This window comes from Streptopelia decaocto (genome assembly GCF_964273445.1).
Source record: "Streptopelia decaocto genome assembly, chromosome: 3".
Classification (NCBI taxonomy): Eukaryota; Metazoa; Chordata; class Aves; order Columbiformes; family Columbidae; genus Streptopelia; species Streptopelia decaocto.
The window spans coordinates 46,740,565-46,764,527 of NC_138656.1; the positions used below are offsets into that span (position 1 = coordinate 46,740,565).

The 23,963-nt window shown below is 46.5% G+C and overlaps 1 protein-coding gene across 1 annotated transcript in view; it reads left to right on the top strand.

The window, feature by feature from the left end:
- The window catches only part of FRMD1 (FERM domain containing 1), a gene marked incomplete at both ends in the record, with an annotated part of 30,522 nt that extends 20,013 nt beyond the window's left edge, over positions 1-10,509 (top strand). The window contains 8 exons of the mRNA XM_082048452.1: positions 1,952-2,107; positions 4,439-4,504; positions 4,712-4,780; positions 4,967-5,141; positions 6,813-7,148; positions 7,289-7,417; positions 8,140-8,219; positions 10,222-10,509. Of these exons, the coding sequence (XP_081904578.1) occupies positions 1,952-2,107; positions 4,439-4,504; positions 4,712-4,780; positions 4,967-5,141; positions 6,813-7,148; positions 7,289-7,417; positions 8,140-8,219; positions 10,222-10,509 (1,299 nt within the window). The remainder of the gene's footprint in view (positions 1-1,951; positions 2,108-4,438; positions 4,505-4,711; positions 4,781-4,966; positions 5,142-6,812; positions 7,149-7,288; positions 7,418-8,139; positions 8,220-10,221) is intronic.
- Positions 10,510-23,963: the final 13,454 nt, after the last annotated feature.

The following is a 23,963-nucleotide window of genomic DNA, read 5'->3' on the forward strand; positions in this document are numbered from 1 at the left end:
ATGTGCACGTAGACTTGTGCCCTTCAAGACTTACAAACAGCATAGAAAGCCGAGAGTTCTGTTGTCAAATGAAGGCAAATTAACTAAGACTCTGTTAGAACTGGTTATTTGCAGAGAGTTCTTCTCTGGTGGTAAAATGTCAACAAAACTGTTGATAACACTTTAGTATCCATAAAAATAGAAAGGGAAGCTAGCTTTGTTGCAAATGTGGCACTGTAATGTCTTCTGGAGTAGGATACTCCCTGGGACCTGGACAGACTCTCCTCTGCACCCTGATTTAGTTCTGGAGACGCCTTCTCCTCTGTGACAGTGGATTTTAGCCCAGCTCACACCTTGGGATAGCTGTTGAGAAGTCGAGATGCCTCTGGTAGCTGGCTGCGTGTCCCTAGTCAGGTCATGTCTCCCATGAAGGGTGGCACTGTCCCCTGCTTTGGGCAGAAGGTTCAGAGCACTGACAGGGGTTCCATTGGGGAGGCAAGGCTGGTAGAGTCTCCTTTACACACAACTCCCAGCCTGCCTTGCTGGGCAGAAATGTGCCTTTCTCCCAGACAACAGGCCTTCGTCCCGTGCGGTTCCTGCCTATGGGGCATCTGGAGGTGGCTGACAGAGGGCTGGGAAAGGTGGGTCTCATGCGTGCTGTTTCTGGGGCAGTAAAACGTCTTATCACCGACTATTGCTCATCTGGCAAACATTGCAAAGGCCAAGGCAAAGCCTGGCTCACCTGCGCTGAGCCACAACCCCAAGCAAGTATGTGGGTGATGCATGACATCATTACAAAGAGGGAAATCTGGCAGGCATGGGGACGCTTCTCTCCCCACTCCCAGGCTCCTGTGGGGAGATACTGAGCAATCTCCTCCTCCAACGCGATCTCTTCCTCCAACAACACGTGCCTGATATCATTTGGCCGAGCACTGCCCCAGGCCTCGTGGTAGCAAGGGGAGGTGGTGCTGCCCTGGGGCGAGCAACCCAGCTTTGAACTGTGAAGCTGGCGTGTCTCTTTTTGCTGATGTTGCATGGCTGATGGCATCACTGTTCTCCACCGAGCCCAGCCTTCCTCGTGGGAGGGCAATTAATCTGGCAAGGCTTGCAGAGAAGGGCAGAGGTGTTACCAAGCAGTATAAATGAGGGGCTTCATTTAAAATGGAAGTGGGAAATGGGTGGTGGGGGGGTCTGGTTGTTTTGAGCCACGGCAGGTTGTTCTTGGCAGGATGGTCTCGGGCACCTGCTGGGATATAGTTTAAGTGTCCCCGTGGTGGGGGATTTTGTGAGGTGAATTCAATCAACACTCCTCTGATCTGTCACTACTGCTCCCAGCCTGGAATGGGCCAGTCTGGCATGGGAGGGGGCCAGGCTGCCCTGTAGCCTTGTGCAGAGAGGACATGTGGGCAAGTGGGGGAACTGAGCACTCGCAGGGCAAGAGCAATAGGCCCAGTTTGGGCTTTTCAACTGCTTAGCAAAGCCATGTGCCTGCCAGCCACTCCTGACAGATACAAAATACCAAGATAGTGTTATCCACCCCTTTGAGGTTGGGAATGCTAAATAAGCCTAAAGTGTAGTTTCTGGTCTTAAAAGGACCACCTGGGATTTCTGCACTGTTCAGAGATGTTGCTGTTGATTGTGTTGGCATGCAGAGCAGTATTTGTTATCTGCCCATAAGCATTTATGGATGCCAAGAGTTAAGAAAACTAATTCCAGTACTTAAAAATAAAAGAGCACAACCTCTATAGTCCTGGTCTGTTATGATTTTGGAGGATCCCTTTAAAGACATCAGTATCATCTGTGTTGCTTTAAATGTTTATCCTCCAGGGAGGTAGAGGTGAGTGTGGACTAACATCCTGAGGGACCATATGAACCTCCTCCACCTCTATTCTCTGCTTTGCTGTTGATCATCACTGCCTCCCATGGGGATCGCTGAAGAGTTGCTGATCTGTTTGTTTTCCTTGTGGTTTAGATAATTGCAAAGAGGGGGAGCGACTACATCTTGAAACACGCCCCAGAGATGCACCGAGAACAGCAAGGGCTGAGTGCTAAGGAAGCGGTGCTGAAGTTCATTAAGGAGTCCTGCCTGCTGGAAGATGTGCCTGTCCACTTCTACAGGCTGCAGAAGGTTGGGCAAAGAACTACTTATTTTGAACTTCTCCCATCATTTAATTGGATGCACCATTGCATTTTTCACTTTCTGTTTACTTGAGGGACGGTTACCTCTGATTCAGAGAGGCCAAACAAGTCTAAAATACTCAGCAAATGAGGCCTGTCCCCACAAAAAAATCTGTTGCCAATATGTAGGTATAGCTGGAATCTAGTTTTGTCCCTTGGCCAAGAAACTGGCCACAGGAATGGCAAAACTTAATTTTTGTCCCTGCCTGTCAGTAGACTTGCACCAGGGAGATCACTGAGAAGCCTTTTCCTTGTTTTCTCCTTTTCTTTTTTTTTTCTTTTTTCTTTTTTTGGTTTTTTTTTTGGTTATAGTCCATTGAAATGGTGACAAGAGGTCGGCCAGCTTTCCTGCAAATGCAGTCTAATAACTGAAGGTGACACTGAGTCATCCTGAGTTTCTTACCCCTCTACCTTCAACCTTGCAGAGTGGTTGGTGTTTTTTTTCAGCTGTATGTTAGTTTTTTGATTCTTGGATTGTTGTTTGTCCCTGTGTCTTAGACTCCTTACCCAAGCCTGCTTAAACAGAATGTGCTTTGTTTTCACATGCTAAAAAGTTTAGGTCTAGAAATAGGACTACAGAGAAGTTTTCTGTTTCAGTTAGGTGGGTGAAACCTCCTCATGCAATTAGGAATGCCTTGAACCCTTTTTTCCAAATGCAGAAACTCCACTTTGTCAGCCTCATAATTAAACTTCTTGGTCGTTTGTACTCAGTAGGAATTATGCCTGGCAGGTGTCAGTGTCCTTTGACCTGCTCTAGTTCCTGGAGAAACTTGCATTTTATGGAGGAAATAAGTTCCAGTTTGGTCTGTAGTCCAGGGTTAGTTCCAGTTCCTCACAAACCATAGGTGCTCCCTCAACTTCTCCTCTGTCCTCTCTCTTTTGATTCTAATGCTGTTAATGATGCAGTCATAAGAGGGTTGTTTACACTTGAATGCCATACGAAATCCAGCTGGCAGGACATGATACAATTTATATCCAAAAGCACTGGGGCTGTGAAATTGGTTGCTCTTAATATCCAAACTCCTGTCTGACTTGAACTTATATTTTCTGCATTACTAACTCCTTCATGTGTTGTTTGATCCACAATGTGCTCTTCATCCTGCTGTGTGACAGAGTTGTCTCATCTCATGATGAGATACTCTCCTCCTGGGTGACACCTGGGTCACAAAGCTCCTGATCGAGCACTTGGGGTGTCAGGTGGAGATGTCAGTGCACTGGCTGCCCTGAGACTTCAAGAGCAGTCACTTTTGCCTTACACCTTCCTCATGGCTGCTATGGAGGTTGGGAACTCCAAAAAAAACACAGCACTGCACCCTGTATCTCTACTTCAGACCAATAGTGATTTATAAAGCTCTTTGCTCTTAGAAGGCAGAAAGCATTTCTTAGTGACTTTAAACTGGAGACATAGATGGTACCAGAAGCACAGGGTGAAGTAATGTTATGGCATAAGGCTTACATCCTGACAAGCCAGATGAGGAGAAAAAGTTTTCATATAATGTTTTAGCTCTGTGAGCCCATAAATTTTTACCCAAAAATTCTTCTGCTCCTCCTCCTCCAAAAAAAATGTGTTCCGCTCCCTAACTGTGCCATGCCAGGAAAGACTGAAAGAACTAGTTTATGATATTCTTTGGTCTTCAAGCAAAGGAATCTCATTAGAGACTGCGTATGTCATACCAAAATACAGCATGAGGAAAAACAAGGCAGTATTCCAATCCAGATGCAAACATTTGAAACAACCAGCTCCCAACACTGAGATCAAAAGGTTAGAAGGAAAGTCACTTTAAATATGGGCATTGATCAGCTCCCTCCCAGCCAAGGGACACCTAAGATTCAGCAAATCCCTGGAGGGGGAACAGCAGTGTCATGGCAAAGAGAAGGGGACAGGCATCCTTTCTGTTTTGGGCTGTCACCTGGAGAGTGAGAGTGGTGCATGTTCATGGGGACAGCAGAGATGGTGTGTGGCAATATGAGAGGTACAGGGTACCTCTAAGAGCAATAATTGTCCATGCCCTCAATTCACTAAAGCTACAGGACTCCCTGTCCCAGGCAGCCGAGGCATTTGCTGGTGAAATGCTTGAGATGCCTGGCATGAGGGGATTTTAGGTGTAGATATTTCAGGGGTCAACAAGGCAAGGTGCACTTTACAAGCACAATAAAAACCAAATGAGCTGACAGCATCTGCCTGATGAGCAGTCCTACTACCTCTCCTGCAGTAGGTGCCAGAACAAGAGTGTGGCCTTTGTAGATTAACCTTTGACTCTGGGCTCTTCTGTTCTTTTAGGATAAGAAGGAGGATCGCCCGACGGTTATCCTGGGCCTGACCCTGAGAGGAATGCACATCTATCAGGTAACAGACCATCTTGAAAGCCTTCTGGTGTAGCATTAACTCTGGCCAGCTCCCCTGTCCTCCCCCCCCTACAGCTTCTCTGCCTCCCCTGTGAGCACCAGGCTCCACATATCTCAGATTCTTGGTTGTTTGCAAATTCTTTGCACATCGCTGACTCCACCCTGTACCTGCCAGTCCCTGTGTCACTCCGAGTTTGATATGTTGCAGGAGGTGAATCACGTTCGCCAGCTCCTCTACGACTTTCCCTGGTCGCACATCGGGAAGCTGGCGTTTCTGGTGAGTATGATGGAAGGGAGGTCATTTGGCAGCTGTCAGCCTGGGAGCTGGCAAAGCTGTTGGCCTGCCCGCGCTGCCACGTCAAGTCCTGTCACTCGTATGCACAGGACCGCAGCTTTCTCTGGTAGCTTTGTGGCTGGAAACATGCTCTTGCTCATTTTGCTGGCATCTCTTCTCTCTACACAGGGGAAAAAATTTGAGATCCAACCAGATGGTTTGCCCTCTGCGCGGAAACTGGTTTACTACACGGGTTGCCCCTTCAGGTCGCGGCACTTGCTGCAGCTCCTCAGCAACAGCCACCGGCTCTTTCTGAATATCCAGCCAGTGTTGAAGCAAATCCAAAAACTGGAGGAGGCTGAAGGTATGTGATAGAAGAGCAGGTGACTTTGGTAAGGGGAAGAGTGCAGCATGTTAGGCTCAGCTGGTGCTTCATGGTGCCTGCTTTCTGTCTAATTAATGGTGTTTCTGCCTTATCAGGAAGCCAGTGAAAAAAATAGAGGTGTTAGATACATTTCAAGTCCATTACTGGGAAGCGTTTGTGGCTCCTACATTGCTAGACTGTGATCAGAAAGCATGTGTGAGAGCAGTAAAGGGGGAATATCTTCCTTTGAGTACAGAGATCCCCACTGTCTGTGCTCCCAGTCTGTGCACATTTGACAGATGCTGCTGAGTGGAAGTAATTTTGAATAAAAAGCTTTCCATTGGCGTAAGATCTTGTATTCAAGCAGCAGTACAAGTTGTAAGCCCATGTCTTAATTTTTTAGTGCCCCTTACTAAACACAGCACACAATTTGGTCTGTAGTGTCAGACAGTTAACAGCTAGGAGTTGTGGGTGCCAGGGGCAGCCTGAGAGCAGATCAGGACTCCCAGAATTCATTTTTTCTGGTGAGGTCCCCTCTCCATAGGAACAGTGATTGAACTCTGACAGTCCCTGGTATCCTTCCAGGCAGACTTCAGTCATTTCGTCAGCTCTCAACTTGCCTTCTTCCATTTTCCAGCTCTGCAGCCTGGGTCTCCTAAAATTTCTCAGCCTACCTCTCCCTGGTGACTTTTTTTAATGCATTGTGCAGATGGTCTTTAAGAGAATTGTGTCCCTTTCCCTCTAACCTTCTCCGGAAGGCTTTTTTCCCTTCTTTCCTGACTGCTGTTCCCTGCATTCTCCATTCACACTTCCTCTGTCTTCTCTGGGGTTTGCAAGCCTTGCATCTTTACTTTCAAGGTCAGCCAAAGTCATACAGCAGTAGTTGGTCCTCTTGTCTGAGACACAGGCTGACTCTTTCCAGGGAAAAGTCAGGAAGAAACTTGTTTCTGCTTACTGCCTATCCCAGCCTACTCTAAGGAGCTTACATCCATCACTGAAGTGGTGATTGCCCTTTGTGTGGAATTTGTACAGGGCAAGGTAGCCCTTGGTCTCAACAAGCTTGGTTATTTTTGTCTTTCCCTTGAGAGGGGTTATAGGAGTAGCCTTGAGCTTTGTGGGCACAACCAGTGGCACTTACTAATTAAGTGTATGTGGGCAGAAGGCCCTGGGTTATTTTGTGTCTACTAGTGTCTCGTGGATTTCTGACCATGCTCTGCACACCTCTCTTTAGGTAACAGATAGGAGCCACAGGAGAAATAATTAGTAAATCATTAGTAAATGTCAGCCATGAGGATCCTGTTCTTAGCTCTCTCCATATGTTGGTGACTGTTTTAAAGACTGAGCACTTAAGTTAGCTAAGTAATTCTCTTTTTTAACTTTCCTTCATTCTGGAAGCTACTATTTTCTGTATCATAACTGCCTCTACCTGCCTGTTCTAATTCAGGAGATGCCGGATTTATTGCAAGTAAGACTAATTCTTTTACAACCAGCTAGGAATCCCAGGATCTGTTGAGCAAAGTACAAAATTGTCCTTGTATTTGCTCAGTACCTGCAGCAGTTGTTTCTTAATTGTCAGGTTGGGCCAGTCTCAGAACTTACTGATTATTGTTGCTACTCTTCCTTTGGCCTTGCTTACAGTTCCCACTGGTTTCTCTCATCTTTCTTCCTCAGAGAAGAAGCGCTACCGGGAGTCCTACATCAGTGACACGCTAGACATGGACCTGGACCCGTGCGATAAGAACTCCCGTGGCAGCGGGAGCAGCGGGGGCAGCCGTCGGGACAACCGTCTCTCGCGACAGTCCACGGGGAGCCACGGCAGCTCACACACATCGGGCATCGAGGCTGACTCCAGGCACCGAGTGTCGGTGGAAATGTCAGTGGATGAGCCCTTCAGCATCGACCGGGTGCACAGGAAAGAGAAATCCTGCAGCTCAACCATCAGCTACGGTAGCTCTGGCATTGACAGCGGCAGCAAAGGACGGCCTGAAGATGACTCTCAGGATGATGGTAAAGAATTTGGAGATGCGGAGCAACTTGTAAGCCTGCTCTTGCCGCCTTCTGCAGGAGAATGGGGAGTAAGAGAATGTGAAGCAGCTTGGAGCAGAAGCATAATGCTAACCCTTCTCCTGCTGCTCTCTTCCTCCTAGAGCTTGAGCTGGCAGTAGATGAGCCAGAGGAGGTGCCTGTAGATGAGCCTGTAGAGGGAGACCAGTTAGAGGAGGCCACTGTGGGAGAATCTGTTGAATCTCTTCCTCTAGATGCTGCTAGCTGCCAAGGTGAGATGGCTTTCTGCTACTGCTTGGTGCTTTTCTTTAGGCTCTAACAAGAGGAAGATATGTTTGGCAAGGCAGGCATGATCTGAGGGATCTCAGAAAGCTGTATCTGCTTCCAAACAACTGCCAGTGCTACTCAGTGCCCTACTGCAACAGGATTTGAAGTCAGCTCCTCTAGAGCTAAAGGTCAGCACCCTGTATTGTACAGTGCTGCTCTCCTGTGTGCTCCTCAAATGTACTGAGTTCATATTCAGTTAATCACAAAAAGATAACTGACGCAAACCTTCTGTAGTGGAGGAATTTACTTTAAAACCATGTACACAACAAAACAGCCACAGGGTTCAACCACAGGTTAATGAGCTAGTTGCAGGAATTAATAGGTGAAGTTTTGTGGCTTTTGATACAGGGAAATGCTATAGATGATGGGGTCATACAGGAGCTGTCTGGCCTTACAACATATAGTCTTTGTAGCAAAGCAAGACTGGTGAATAAGGGGCAAGCTGGGAAAAAGTTGTTTTCTTGTCAGTTTTTAAACATTGATCCTTAGGGGCAAAGAGGAGTACTTGTGAGAAAAAGCTCCCAGAGCATTGAGGGTGTTTACTGGTGGATACCCACGTTTATAGGATAGCCCTGCTTGAATGTGGCCTGTGAGAAAAACTTCCCTTTTCCCCAGCCCACAAAACCTCAAACCTGCACGCTTTTCAATTCTTCCTTCTCCTTTGCAGCTGTAAATCAGGAATCACTGTCTGTGGTGCAAGTCACGCTAATAAAAATGAGAGGTCGAAGTGTGGAATCCCTTCACCAGGTAAGGGGCAGGGTGCTCGGCAGGGGGGTCTGTGTGTGGGCATTGAAACAAGGTCTCGTGTAATGGAGACAGCTGTAAATCAAGTGAACTTGATTGGTGTGGATGTGATCGATTTAAATGGTGTAACCAAAACCAGCTGTTGGCCAGCTACTGCTGTCAGGGCAGGGTTAGGGTCCAGACTAGTAGGGAGAGTTTTGGAGCAACCAGTGTGGAAGTCTTACAAGCCAGCTGTTGTGTGTCTTAGGCTTTCAGATGGGAAATGGGAAATAAACCACTTGCAAATTTCCAGTGCAATATAGAGCCAAGGCCATCCATGCAGCTTGGATGTCCGTTGCAAACTTCATCATCTTCCTGTTCCTGAAGACAGAAGGAACTCATATTGGAGCAAAACCAGATGCTCAAGCTCTGATTACTCATTTGTGTGATTATACTATGTGTGTGCTGAAGTCTTTGTTGTCAAAGTTTTCATCAAACCCTTGGGAAAAGGCAACTATATATGGTAAAATATCATAAATTGTGCTTGGAAAAAAAACTTATTAAAATGCCTTTTTAAGGCCAAACAATATTTCTTTTCAAAGTATAGCTGTAGTCACTAGGATAGAAATGTGTAGGTTTGGGGTTTGTTTTTGTTTGTTTGTTTGGTTTTTAAAAGCCTCTACCACTTCTTTTCTTTCTGAATCCAAATTAGCCTTATCTGCTAAAATAATTTTTAAAATCTATTTATCATTTTCCCCTTTACTCCAGAACTTTTCTGAACAAAGACTTCAATCACTTCTTAAGATTTTTTTTTCCTTTTTTCATGCTTCTTCCTGTCAAAAATGATAAGAAATTTTCACTTATCAGCAAAATAGTCTGTCAAGTGCTATAGGAGATTTAAATAAAATCTTGCTTATTTTTTTCCAAAGCTCAAGACTGTGCCATACAAATCATAATTAACTTATTCCTGCATTTGAGTGGAAAGACTTAAGGCAGAGAGTGAGCTTAAAGTAATGTTTTTACATTAATGCTTTTACCAACACATTCTTATGCTATTAATTGATTGGGAGGCATCTAAGCAATTGTAATTGTACCTAGCTGCCACTTCTATTTATCAAATATTCCTTACAAGGCCAGGTAACTAAACGCTGCAGGACCGTGTTTTTTTGGCATTGACTGGGCCGTACAGCGTGTGCCTGTTTTTGAGAGCGTATCTGAGGCAGTGCAGGGTTTCCTCAGGGGAGATTTTTAATTCCCGTCCTGTGGAGGTGAGAAAGCGATATCGGGAGGAAGCTTTCTGTGTTGCCAATAGAAGTATCTTGGTTTAAAAGTGATGTTCCTGCAATCCGCCTTAATATTAGCATTTAAAAGCTGGTTATGAAAAGACAGAGCAAGAATGAACAGGTGGGGAAGTTGAAAATGTTTCGAATGGTAATTCCTCCACATAGGCCAGGTTGCCACAGCTTTTGTAGCAAGATGCTGCCTCTGGGAATTAACTGCTGGTTTGTTGCTTCTGTTTTCTTCATTGCTGAACAGTGTTATGTAGATGAAACTGTATGTTGCACTTGGTGAATTTGGACACTGTCACCCATTAGTTTTCATGGTTGCCTTCTGAACCTTTCCGCACATGAGACTTTCATTATCTCAGTGTGTTCAAGCATTTGGGGTAATTTTTTGTTACATGCTCTTTATCCATTTGAGGATGACTGCATGGATCTGCCAAGAAGTGTGAGGTCATTCACATGTCAATACCTGTCAAGTGTTTTGTCTGTTGTACTGGACACTAAGGACACATTGCAGACAGAGCAGGATCTGGCTCAGCATGGCAGGGGCAGCTTAATGCACTTGTATTTCCTTAATGGTTCACAGCTTCTTCATTAAGCCAACATCCTTCAGAAGGCTGGTGGGGCTGTTTTGAAGGAATGGAAGAACAATTTTGGAAAACTTGTAGCATGCATAGCCAGCATCCTTAGGCTTTGTCTGAGCTCATCACTTTTATTCATCGTGTGTCTTACTGAACTGGCAGGTTGGATCACCCAAAAGCAGGAGCTGCACGGACCAGCACAGCCAGAGTTTGGATGACATCCGCCTGTACAAGCACCGGCACCCGCCACTAAGTGCCACACTGTCTTCAGACACATCCCACAGCTACACATTTGGCTGCAGCCTGGAGGACAAGCTGTCTATCTACGGCTGCGTTTATTCCACTGCGGACTGCAAAACCAAGTCTGCCCTTTATGGGAAGCGATCCATGAACTGCCTCTCCTTGGATCTTCTGGGAGAGGACCAGCTCCCAGAGGAGTTTGTGGTGTAATGAGATTGGAGCTCTTCCATACCAGGAAACAGGTCATAATGGAAATATATACCTCATTAACACATGTGATGTCACTCTGGTTCTTGCAGGAGATTGTGAGCAGCTTTGTTATTCAGCTCCATAATCAGTAAATGGCATCAGTTCTGCAGACCTGACTACAGGGCAAATCGACTGGAGTTTAGCACTTAACGCTGGCATGTGAAGTGTCTGTCTGAGCAGAAAATCGAAGTGGCCTGCACTATTAGCAGTGACAGAAGCAACATAAAAACCAAAAACAGTAGACCAAAACTGGCACTGAGCTAGTAAAGCAAATACTGCCTAAATGGATCTATCAGAAAGAAATTGAAAGTCTACATCAGTTTATCTTCCCACCTGTCTCCTGTGGTCCATTTGTGTTAATGCTAGTATACAGATAGTGTGGTTGTCTTGAGCTTGTGCTGCTGCAACACTGCCAACAGCTGTCAGGCCAGGGAATTCTCTGAGCACATTTGGAGGGCTGCGTGTGGAAGTGTCTGGCCTGTTTCTGATGTAAAGAATGCAAGTTGCCTGTTTGTTTCGCTGAGAGCAAGACCTGCTTTACCAGGAGTTTCTCTTTTTTTGTTGGTTTTGTTTTGTTGTAAGCATCCAGCCAAATACAATGTCTGGTTTTTTTTCTTTTTTTTTCTTTTTTTTTTCTTTTTTTTTTCTTTTTTTTTCTTTTTTTTCTTTTTTTTTTTCTTTTTTTTTCTTTTTTTTTCTTTTTCTTTCTTCTTTTTTTCTTTTTTTCTTTTTTTTCTTTTATTTCTTTTTTTCTTTTTCTTTTTCTTTTCTTTTTTCTTTTCTTTCTCTTTTCTCTTTTCTCTTTTCTCTTTTCTCTTTTCTCTTTTCTCTTTTCTCTTTTCTCTTTTTCTCTTTCTCTCTTTCTCTTTTCTCTTTTCTCTTTTCTCTTTTCTCTTTTCTCTTTTCTCTTTTCTCTTTTCTCTTTTCTCTTTTCTCTTTTCTTCTTTTCTTCTTTTTTTTTTCTTCTTTTCTTCTTTTCTTCTTTTCTTCTTTTCTTCTTTTCTTCTTTTCTTCTTTTTCTTTTCTTCTTTTCTTCTTTCTTTTCTTTTTCTTTTTCTTTTCTTTTCTTTTTTCTCTTTTTCTTCTTTTCTTTTTTCTTTTTTCTTTTTTCTTTTTTCTTTTTTTTTTTCTTTTTTCTTTTCTTTTTCTTTTTTTTTCTTTTTTCTTTTTTTTCTTTTTTTTCTTTTTTTCTTTTTTTTCTTTTTTTCTTTTTTTTTCTTTTTTTTCTTTTTTTTTTTTTCTTTTTTTCTTTTTTTTTCTTTTTTTTTCTTTTTTTTCTTTTTTTCTTTTTTTCTTTTTTTTCTTTTTTTTTCTTTTTTTTCTTTTTTTTCTTTTTTTTTTTTTTTTTCTTTTTTTTCTTTTTTTTTTTTTTTCTTTTTTTTTTTTTTTTTTTTTTCTTTTTTTTCTTTCTTTACTGCAACAAATGGAACTGCCTCTCAGCTGTCTACTACTGCCATAAGGCAGATGGGTAAATAAATGCCTCTATCTTGGGGAGATGGGAGAAGGGATAAAACAAATGACTTAGCTGCTTCTGAGAGTACAGCAGACAACTTAAGAGCGTTAATTGTCTGGCTCTTGAAGACAGGACTGTGACTGGAGAATTTGTCCAGGCATGATCACCCCTTACTTTGAGTCATACTTCTATGTTGTTCTTTTCTTTGCTTTTAATAAATCTGTTCCTTAGAAATTTTTCCTCTGCTTAGGAGGCAAGTATGGACTGGAGAAAGTCACTTTGGAAGGACATAGTGACTGGATCCAACTTAGTCATGGATAGGTCATGTAGGTGTGAGCATGTGGTGCTGCAGGGCTGGAGATGGTGGAAGCGCAGGGTGTTTGTGTGCCAAACCAAGGGTACTTGTTTGGTGCTTTTGAGTGGTGGAGGTGGCTGTGCTGGCTCTTCCTAGGAAAATAATAACTATTCTGTTTGATTCAAGCATTTGGTGTGGAAAACATTCCGCTACCTTGTTAGATCCAAATAAATTTGATTTCCTTCTTTATCTTCCCCCAGTACCTCCTCCCCTCACCAGTTCCCAGCATTTGGGAAGCTTTTACTTACAGGTGTGTATAACCTGTGCCCAGCTTTTTATAACCTTGCAGGTAAAAGCTAATAATTTCTTGGCAAACTCTAGAAACAGACGGATGCTATTCTGCTGGTTGAGGAAGTGTGTGTTGTGCAGTGTCGATCACCCAAGAGCTGAAGATAGCCAAATTCGGGAAAGGAAAGAAGCCAAACCATGATGAGAAGGGTTTGAGCTGTTGGTTTGACAGTGGGCTTGCAGGCTTAGTAGCTATCTGGTAAACTGTGTTCCCGGAGTCTGTCATCTCGCTGTTTCAGTGCAAGTGAGTGTGGTGTAGAGACAGGGCATGCAGGTGCATCTGCATTTACTGAAGTGGCATCAGTAGCTGTATGTCCTCTGAGATGAATCCAGTACCAAAGCCTAGCTGTGTGTTTGACGAACGAATGATGGGCTCAAGCTCAACGTAGCCATGACTTAATTGACCATGCCCTCTTTGATCACACTGTTCTTTCTTTTTGTAATGAACAATCAGGAGATATGTGTTCACTGTAGCCTGCTCTCCTTTCTTCCAAGCAAAGCCAAAATGCCTTTACAGAGTCCTTGAGGTATGTTTACTGCATCCAAAATAAACTCTGCTAAATGGATCCAAATGGGTAAAGAACATCTGGCTGCTCGTGAACAGTCCTGTCAAGCCTCCCGCTGTTCCCTGTTCGCTCCCTGTCTTTCCCTGTTACGTGGGGCCTGTTTGGCCACAAGCTGTGGGAGACTGGCACGACCAAGGTCTGGGAGGCCAGAGGCTGTGCTGCAAAGAGCAGCCTTGTTCTTGCAGCCACCACAGAGCTGGAGGGATGGCTCTTACTGCAGTAATGGCCATCTGTCCAGGGAAAAGGTGAGGCAGCTGGAATGGTGGCCCCGCTAAACTGTTGCTCTCCCACCCATGCAGATGTACAGTTACCCATTCTGGCAATGGTTGTTAACGGGGAAAAAGCTCAAAGTTCAGTGGGTATAGTTTGGAAAAGTGTCATAAAACACACACATGCACCACATGCTCACATCCATGTGCACTTGTCTCAAAGACAATCACATTCATCCGTGCTTCAGCCTAACAACCTTACTGAAGTGTATATTGCCACCAAGCAGCCTGGTATTTTCTTTTTGCAGTTACCAAGCATCCAATGGATTTGGTGAAATGCTGTAATCCTGCTGTCTCCAGTTAAAAAATACACTGATGCCTGAAAACAGTGTAATTTGGTCTTGCATGAGCATCCACTGCCTTGTATGCACAAGGAGGTTTCTTGTATTTATTCACAGCTGGTGGGATAGGTAAACTCTCCTGGTCTGACTGTCCTCTTGGTCTATGCAGCTCCCTCCAGTACTGTGAGTTACATGTGCACATCAAGGAGAGACTGGACACTTTTGTGTGTAGACTGAGAATGAATATCTTACAAGCACTGTGAATATCTATTATGCAAGTTTTTGTATTAATATGAAAAAAAAAACACCTCTTCCTGCTAGTAATAGATTTATTTTTTGTTTGTCTTTGGATTTAGAAGGTCTTTTGTTATTTTTGGTTTTGACTAGTTTGGTAGAGGGTAATGTGTAAGCATTTATCAGCTGATGTTAGAACCTAGTTGCCAATATTTGTACATATTTGTAAAATATTCATGGTATAATCACTCTATTTTAATGGTAAAAGTTTCTCCTTTCCATGAAAGGAATTTCTTGTTTAAAATGAGATATAAATAACTATATGTACACCTGCAATAAAGTATGGATAGAAAAATATAATTGTATATCTGTATAATTTTCATTCCTCCAAGAGGTGCATGTCAGTGACATCTTCCATTCCAGACAGGTAGGTTGTAGAAAGTAATTTGCTGCCAGACTCTAATCCATATGAGTAGTGACTGGAACAACTCCTTTTTTTCCCTGCCACTCTGAGGATCATGATGCCAAAGGGGCCTCTGTCAGATATTGCGGACCCAGTCGAGCAGGTTGGAGTCAGTGGGAACACTAATGGGAGCTGAATCTAACTGAAAAGACAAGTTAAGCTGCTTGTGGTGGCTAGCCCAGAAAACTGAGCATGCGAACTCCCAAGGGTGTAGAGAGAGCCTGTCAGCATCTTCCCAGGGGCCAGGAGGATGGGCGCACCAGCCCATGGGTTACCAAGTGCTGCTGAAGAGTTCTCTGCCCTAAGTCGCATAACCTGCTGGCCTGGTGTCTGGCATGGATAGGGGAAAGTTCTGGGTTTTTTTTGAGGACATAAATCTACAAAGAAGTGCCATAGTATAACTACTCACATCTCTTCTCAAAGAAGCTTGCTGACTGAGGTTCCCTTGCATATGTATTTCCCCCCCCCCCCTCCTCTGGATACATTATGCACTACTAAACTAGTGTTCATTTTATTTTTTTTATGTACTTTGATATTGTAGCATTGCCTCTATTCTTATGACTTCCCCTCCTGTACTTCATAATTCTGTCTACTACCTGTTGTGTTTCTAGTATATAAATTTTCAAGGGCTTTGGCGACTCATCCAGCTCTGATTTGGTGATGCTGGAAGGAAGAGGTTTGGTTACACATGGAGCTTTCTTCACAAGTAAAATTAAATAATAGGCAAGTATTAAGTTACCTAACTCTGAAGGGCTTTGTCCTTTCTCTTTGTTTTGTTGCTTGGCAAGTAATAGCACCTTCTTGCCTGCTAGGGTGGATTGCTGCTGACCAGAATATACACAATGAATCTGTGTCTGAAGATGGGACTTCTCGTGGTACCAGCAAATCCTGTGTGGGCTCAGTAAAGTGATGGTGTGGGATGGGGGAGAAGCTGCTGCACCAGATCTGTGTTGAGGCATGCCAAGTGCAGGAGCTACTTAGAGGTAAGGACTGAAGGAGTGTGCTGCTGCTGATGGGAAAGGGGGTGTTTTAAACCACCACAGGTATTTTGGGTGAAATGAGAGCAGTTTCTCAATGGAGCTCTTGGCAGTGAGGTCTCAGACACTGAAGGCTGACACGGTTTTCTAAGAGCCTGAACACTTCTCACGAGTAGCAAGCGATAGGATAAGAGGAAATGGCCTCAAGTTGCTCTAGGAGAGGTTCAGATTGGATATCAGGAAAAATTTCTTCACAGAAAGGGGTTGTGAGGCAGAACAGGCTGCCCAGGGAAGTGGTGAAGTCACTGTCCCTGGAGGTGTTTAAAAGGCATATAGATGAGGTTCTTAGGGATATGGTTTAGTGATAGAGCTAGGTTATGGTTGGTCTCGATGACCCCAGTCTCCTGTGCCCCTACAGGTGCCTTCACCGGTACCTCAGAGCCCTCACTATGAAGCCTGCCCCAGCTGTGGGCGTCTTTCCCGGGGGATGATGCCCAAGGCCGTCCCCGGCCGTCATGCCTCTCCTGAAGCCCCAGCAGCTCGGAGGGAGAAGGACGAGAACACACCTGTCTCCTCGCCGCTGCTGCCGGGCCCTCGGCGGCAGCGGGGCGAGCCGAGGCACGGAAAGGTGCCCGGGTGCGGCTGGCAGTGGCCGAGCGGGTCCTGGCCCCAGCCCTGCCCACCTCGCCGGCTGCTGCTTTCGCCCTTACGCCCGGCACCGTTCCTCTCCCCGCTGTTAACCACGGGCCCCCCGCCCCTTTCCCACAGGGGGCTTAGTGGCCCATGTGGGGCGGGAGCCGGAGGCAGACGCGCGGGACGACACGTTGCTCCCCGCCCGCCGCTTGCGGGGCCGGGCCCGGCCCAGGGGGCCGCAGTGCCGGGACAGGACGCGGGGCGGCGCCCGAGGAGCGCGGCGGCTGCTGCCCCACGGCCGGTACTCCAGCCTCCGGGGCTCCGGGCGGGCCGCGGCCGAGTGCTGGCAGCCGAGTGCCCCTCGCTGCCTCCTCTCGCCGCCGGTACCCGCTGGACTGAGCGGCCTCACGCAGAGCTGCCGGAGAACCCGAGTGGTGCCGGGGCCGCGTCCCCCGGGGCAGCGGAAACACCTTGGGTAGCTTCTGTCGGCACACCGCCGGAGACCGAGCCGCCCGCTGTCCCCGGGCACGGACAGGCGGCCGGCTGGGGAACGGGAGCAGCCCGGGCGGCCCACGCTGGCCAGATGCTCCGAGCAGGCGGTAGTCGAGCGAGTGGAGCCCGAAGCGGTCAGTGGCCGTCGCGGGCCCACCAAGTCCTGCGCAAAAAGTGCATCAAGTGTTCCCAGGGCCCCGGGGCAGCATCGCTCTGGCCTGAGGGCAGCGTGTCTGGCTTCTGCATGGAGGGTGCTGCACCCAAACCACACTGGGGACTAAGCTGCTGGGTTTTAGCTTCTGTGAGTCCTTGACACAGGGTGCTCTAGGTGTGAAATGTTGACATCAGCTCAAAAAAAAAAAAAAAAAAATTTAACAAGTCAGTTTATGTAAGAAAATTTAATTCGCTATACCTCTGCCATGGGAAGTCCCAGAGGCAAGAAGGTCTGTAATCTGGGAAGCTGTAGTTGAGGCAGCATGGCTCCGTGCCTGTAGTTTCCTTTGGTATCGTGCACGGGGCACTGCTGGAGATAGGATGGGTGTAGACGAGCCTTGGGTACCACTCAGTGAAAGCAGCTTTCCTTTCGTTGCCGAGCTGCCTCCCCTTGGGACAAGCACCCTTTCCACAGAACCTCTGCAGGTGTCAGAGCAGCATCACTGAGTATTTATGCAACCACACCCAGGAAATCACACATACTGAACTTTGAATTCCATCCTGAATTTTTAATGACATTAGCACATTTGCAATCATTTGCCTGTTGCTGCTTCTCACAGGCCAGCTCCACCTTCATGACTCATCAACATTTTATGAAGTAAACCCACTCAAATTAGTTCCCACCCCTCCTTTACTGGCATGTGTTTGGGGACACACTCCAGCCCATGGCCATGCTGCAGTTTTGCAATGCCGGTCAGCCAGGTACTGGCTGAATCTGTCATTTTGAACCCTGAACTTGGCCCTGGAAAGAGGAGAGTGTATTTAGTAGAGATGTGAATAGCAAGCCTTGAGTTGGAAGTCTGTTGTTCTACCACAGAGATGTAGTGAGCAAAAGTCATATTTATCCTTTCTGGTAGACTGCAGGGGCAACTGAATATAGGCTATTGAAGAGCATAGCTGTGGTATTTTGAAATTCTGCTTTATTTTTATTCCTGGAAATATTAGCCTCACATTTTCATTTTAAATCTCATAAATATATTTATACCAATCTTTATTTTTCTTTCTCCAATCACTACTGTTCCCAATACACAATGAGATAATTGGATATGGCATGTGCTAGAAGACTTACGTCTTAACCCACCGCATGGAAAATACCACTGAACGCTTTAGCGACAGCAGGGCATTCAGTGTAGGGAAAATTAGTTTGCATTAGCCGCAGAAAGTACTCAGCCTCCTTGCTATGACCGACTGACGAATAGTCCGAGTTGTCTGATAACTGTGGCAACAGTGACTGATTCCCACAGCTGCGGTCCTCACCCTTTTAGAAAAGGAAGCTTTGAATGTGGCTCACTGTCTAACGGAGGGGGTTCAGACTGGAAGGGTTGCCTCGAGGCACCTCCTCCCTGCTCTTCTGCTGGCTGCATTCTTTGAGGTTATCCTCCCCTACAAACCGTCTCAGATCCAAGTGCATTCAAAACAGCTCTGGCTATTGGGATGAAGATCCCCGAGCAAAAATACACACTGTAGGAAGCCAGGTACTTTTCTCTCCTCAATGTGTAACTTCGGGGGATGAGAACGAGGAGGCTTTTTACCCTCTTCTGAGGCATCTGCCCTTACCCACCACTGCAAATGAAGTCTGTGGTGCAGTTTGTTGTTTTTCCTGGCAATGGTATTGAAATCTTTCTTGTCTGTTTTGTGGGCTGCATTCCTATATTTAGGGTTAAGTGGCTCTCTGTATGTATGGAGAGAGCCCGGGAAGCCAGCCTGGCTTTTGTCTGTAGCGTCTTCTGACCTGGCTCCTGAGGTCTCTGTGTTTGCAGGACCAGCAACATGAGCAATGCCCCCATCCTCTCCTCTGGCACACGTAGCTGTTACTGGGATCAGGGAGAGTTTCTGCCTATGTGACCTTTCTGTGGCTAATGGAGACCTTCTACCTATGGTCCTTCTAGTCAGACATGAGCAGAGGGCTCCCATAATCCCTCTATTAAAGTGCTGGTGAGTTACAAGATGTGTTTTTGGGAGCTCCCATTCTTGGTATGGTCAAGAAGGACATGCCAGTCATGATAGTGGGTGCATTAAGGCAGGTGAGGCACCTGGGACCAGGTGGACAGTATTAGTGTTGTTAGGTTTGATCTCATTTCTTGCAGGTGTTGCAGTATACTATGATTTCTTTTAAAGCCCCAGCTCCCCAGGTCACACCTTTGCATAAGGCTCACAGCTTGTAATAACAAAAACAATGAACTCTTCCCAGCCTACCTGGCTGAAAAGTAAATTTGGCAATAGGACTGCTCAAAGGGCCCATGCCAGAAGGGCAATAAAGAGAGCCCCAATACAGGTGTGGTTTTCAACCTCTAGATCTAAGCTCATGCCTAGGAAATGCCTTGAGGCTGGGGGAATGGACATGGGGCCTACTTTTGGAGCAGCTCTACTCTGACCAGTCCCAGCCCAGCCTGGCTGCCAGCACTGGCATTCGGCTGGCCACGTCCTGCAGCAGGGGATGAGCAGCAGGATTTGCTGTGGGTACAATTTTGCTTAACATTTGGACTGCAAATAATAGAGAGGCTACAAACCGTTACTTTCCAATCTGCTTCCACACAAACCACTTTTAGATCCAAAGCAGAATTACTGCTGAAAAATACAGGGCTAGCATGGGACAGCTTTACAGCCATGATGCTGGTTTTATCCTGTTTTCAGAATAAACAAAGGAAGGTACGAGCTGTTGAAGGACATTGTATCGGCTGAGCTTTCAGACAACCCAACACCTTTAAGGTGCTGCTGCCACCACCCTTGTCCTGCTTTGCTGATGCTGTCCTGCAGGCTCAGAGCTGCTGCTCTAACTCCAGGCAGGTTCCCACAAGGCTTCAGGTACAATTCCTCTTCATGCTAGGGATGCATGGATAAAAAATAAAACCCCACATTGCACAGTGACAGCAGGGTATCCTGGTTTTGTTAAAAACAAGTTTCTCTTTTAGTGAATTTGCCTGTCAGCTAAAGCCTTCATATTAACTGCATTTTCCTGAAAGCCAGATACATGTTTTGGTAGACAGAGCAATGGAATGTGAGGTCATTGATAAGGATGGATGTACATGCCGTGAGAGGGGCAATGAGAAACAGGTGACCAAAAAATGGCCAATTAAGTGTTCCATCCCATTCACGTGAATACTTCATATAAAAGTAGGAGATCACAAGGATCTCACCCCTTTCCCTTTTGCTTATGGTTGACATTAGGAGAGAACCTTGCTAGTCGTCCCTGCAAACTGAGGCCTAGTGACAGACTGAATCCAGCTCCGGTTGGCTTTATAGTCCAGTCCAGGACTTCAGTTGCCAGCCCTACATCTGCTAGAGCAGTTGCCGGGACTTTCAAGATTGGTTCTGTATATTTTGTCTTATTTTCTCTATTTTTATTGGTAGTATTAGTAAAACATATTTAGTTTTTCCAACTCTCTTTTCTCTGTCCTTCTTTCCCTCCCAATCGCCTGTCCTCAGTGGGAAGAGGGAAGCGGGGGGCTAAGAGAGGAAGTGGGGAGAGAGGTGGTTAACTATACATCTGCCACGGTTTTATTGTCACCCTGCAGTGAAAACCATGACACAGGGAGAGCTGTTTCTGCAGTGACATCCTAGGGATGGAGGAGCATGAGGTGGATTCTGGTGTCCCTAAGCAGCTCTTCTCTCCACATGGGCAGGGGCCAGAAAGGGTTCCCAGTGGCTCGGGTGTTTACCTTGCTGCAGCTGGTAACAGGTCCAGGTGGAGGATGCTACAGAGGAGGGCAATCAAGGCACAGGAAATAATCAGCTCTCTTCTGAGGAGAAGAGCCAGAGACAGGAGAAGGTTTCTGCAGACCCTCTGGGAGAATCTACCAGCAGGTTCCAGTGTTGTGGTCCTGTGGATGAGCTACCCAGGAGAGAAGTAAGGAGAGTCCTGCTGGGGTAGAGGGGTAGGTCTTGCTTGCCTCTCAGTCTCACCCAAATGTTTTTCACTGTAAGAATCATAAGCAGTTGCTGGGATGGGGCCTGGAAACCATTTCTTCCTTCACCCTTTCTGGTATGTGATAGTGGTGAAGCTGTTGACAATTTCCTGGGATATGATGGTATAAGGAATAACCAGCAAGGACTGCCATGGCCAAGGGCAGCAGTAACTTGGTAGGACCTTGATAAGAGTCTCCTGTGGGTGTTGGGCAGAGCTACATTATCAGGCTAGGGCTTATTTTACTTCTGACTCTCCTTTTTTTTATCTCTTTTCCGTGGCTCTCACCTTGCATGGAGCCTGGGGCTCTCCCAGGAGAGTAGCTCTGCAGTCCTGATCTCTCGGACTGCAGAGGACCTTGACTTCACATGTGTTAATTGTCCAGCAGTGTCCTCTCCCAAGGCACATGTGCTGCGGCTGCTGGTTCCAACCTCCCAGGAGCAGCCGCGTCTGGCTGTGTACCCCAGATGCCTGGCAGCCTGAGCAGCCAGGTGAACATGGCAGCTCAGGACGTGGCAGTGGGAGACCTGCAGGGACTGAGCTGGTGGCAGTACCACTTGACATGAGTGGGTGGGAGACACCAGGGGTTCTTCTCCAGGGCAGGTGCCTAAATTGAAACTCTGGCCAGGGTCTAGCAAAACCTCAGCCCTAGGAGTGGGACTGAATCTGCCTGGTGCAAACTGACAACAAAATCTGTACTCCCAGGGTGTTTTCAGGGCTTCAATGAGCTAATGTTGTAGGAGTTGGTGTCAGAGTGTCTCCAGTATCTCATGCCTGCCATAACTTTATCAGAGCTCTCTCAGGACTCTGTGCCCTTTTTTCTTCTTCCTTTTCCACTCCTTGTGGTGGTTACATGGTATCCAAAGTTCAGTGGCCTTCTTGGAGGTTAGATACTTTTCTTTCTTGGGTCTTGTGGCTTCCTATCACCACACTACCCTGTGACAGTGGCATCCTGGCTGACCCAGAGCAGAGCTGGCTGCAGGCATCTTGGATGTGTGCCATCCGTGTCTGGTTGTGTCCTTGGCAGCCCTGTCAGGGCATGACTGAGGGTGAAGGACCCTCCCTGGCTCTCACAGAGCATTTGACAGTTACCTTATACTGTGCTGGTATCCTGAGAGCTTGGCTGGGCTCTCCTAAAAGGTGTCCTGACTGAAGGCAGTTTGGTGTTGCCTTGTGCAGCATCAGGCTTGCCCATGAGTGGGCAGAGGTGTCCCAGGTGGCACGTCCCTTTCATCAGGCTTGGTTTGGTCTGTTCTGCGTTGCATGGCTTCCTTCAGGAGAGATGCAGTGGGAGCAGACCCATGAGCAAGCATGGGTGCTCCTCTCTGACAAGAGGACGTGAATGCAGAAGCACGAGAGTGGAGGAGGCAGCTGCTCTGTTGGTCGGAATTTGGCCAGAGGTTAACAACTGTAGCTACTTCGAAGCTCATACAAGCCACAAAACATGACTTGGTGCGGTGAGAGGTAGGAGGCAGTTGCTGTGCACCCAGCTTCCCCAGGCGTTGCATTTCCCTGCTACCTAACTTGACCAGAGAAGGTTTTTTTTAATCAGAATTTCAGGAGCTGCTGTATCCTCACCAGCAGGAGTCCTCCTGGGACTTGCACAGTGATGGCAGATACCTCGTTTCTCTTCCTCTGCCTTGTGTCCCCATGAAACTGCACATTTTCGTACAAATCCTTGTGCCTTTTGTCTGTATGCCATGGGAGCTGAGCTCATGCCTTACATCTGGGATTGCAAAGGTTGTGCTGTTTTGATGTGCTGGGATTTATGGGACTGGGGTAAAATGGGGCTAACACAAGCCTACTCTGCTGAAGAATGTTGGCCTGTTTCTTGCATCTTGTCTTGAAAGTGGCTGTTGTGAGCTGCTGCATGTCCATATCAGTGTTCCCATCATAAGTCCCCTCTTCTTGTTCATGCAGGCAAACAGATGAGCTGATGCTGGTGAATGTGCAGGTACAGCTGCTTCTGTTCAGGCTTCACAGTCTCATCCTGTCCCTTGCTGTTGCAAATGTTATGCCAAATTTAGTAGGTAAACCAGATTCTGGTAAGGGAGCAGAAGTCAGGCTCAGGTCTGACTGTAGATGTATTTTACTTCTTTGAATTCCCCATTCCCCCTGTCACTGCTGCTCTTCGGGTAGCTGGTACAGGCAGTTTCGGAGTCTTCATGAGCCAAGGTAAGAGGAAAAGTAAAGAGCACAAGGGGTGTGATCTAAGTGGCTTCCTACCAAGAGGTGTTGCTGGGTTCTCATGGCATTAGGTAGCCAGCAGTAGCAAGAAATAGTGCTGTAACTCCCAGCTGGTACATGTCCATGGGGCATCTACAACAGCTTTCCACAAAGAGGCATTACATGGCTTTCTTCTGGGTGGACACTGGGAAAGTGGCAGGTGGGGCACTTGTCTCTTCATAAGACAGCATCCATGGGGGATGTCCAGAGACACAATGCCCTCTATGGCCTCTAGAGGTTGCCTGAGCAGTGGCTTTTGCACTGGTACCTTCCCAACACCCAGTTTGTAGTCCCTCTGGGTTGAGCCCTATGCCATCTCCATGGGTGTCCTCATTTGAATACTGCAATATTGAATCACCTCTTGTGAACTTCATCCCATCTCTTTTGGTAATTGGTCTCCACAGGTTTGGACACTACAACATAACTTGTCAGATCTGGCTGCCTAAGTTTGGTCATGTTATGAAGTACTGACGTTAAGCATTGGCTAGACCTTCTCTGTGGATTCAGCCTGGGCAGCAGACCCAGCCAGAGCAGCACCAGCTCCTTTCTGAGTGGCATGTGGATGGGTGGATGTGGGCATCTGCCCTGGGAAATGGGTGGGAAGAAAAGAGTGAGGATGCCTGGATCTCAAACACAGATGCAACTCATCAGAGCAGGTATAATGCATGTGGTGTCAAGAACATTGGCGCTACCTGGCCAAAGCATGTAGGGCTGGAAGTATCAGAGGCCTTGGGGCTAAAGGATGAAGAAGGTCTGCTTGCTAACACGTAAGCTGCTCTGCAAAATGCTCACATTTCTGAAGCTGGTTGTGAGTTTAACCTGGAGCTTGTGTTATTCCAAATGCCAGCTCAGAGCACGTAGTGGGCAGAGCCACTGTGTGTGTGCGTGCTCAGAAAGAGGTGGAGGAGGCTTCGGCTGCTAAAACTCCAAAAATCTGAAGTGAGGAAGTATCATCTTCTGCCTCTTGGATCTTCAAAGCTTCTGGTGTGGCTTCCAAAGCTTTTTATAGTAGTGGGATGAGGTTTTTGTTGTTGTTCTATTTTTATTTTTGTTTAGAAGAG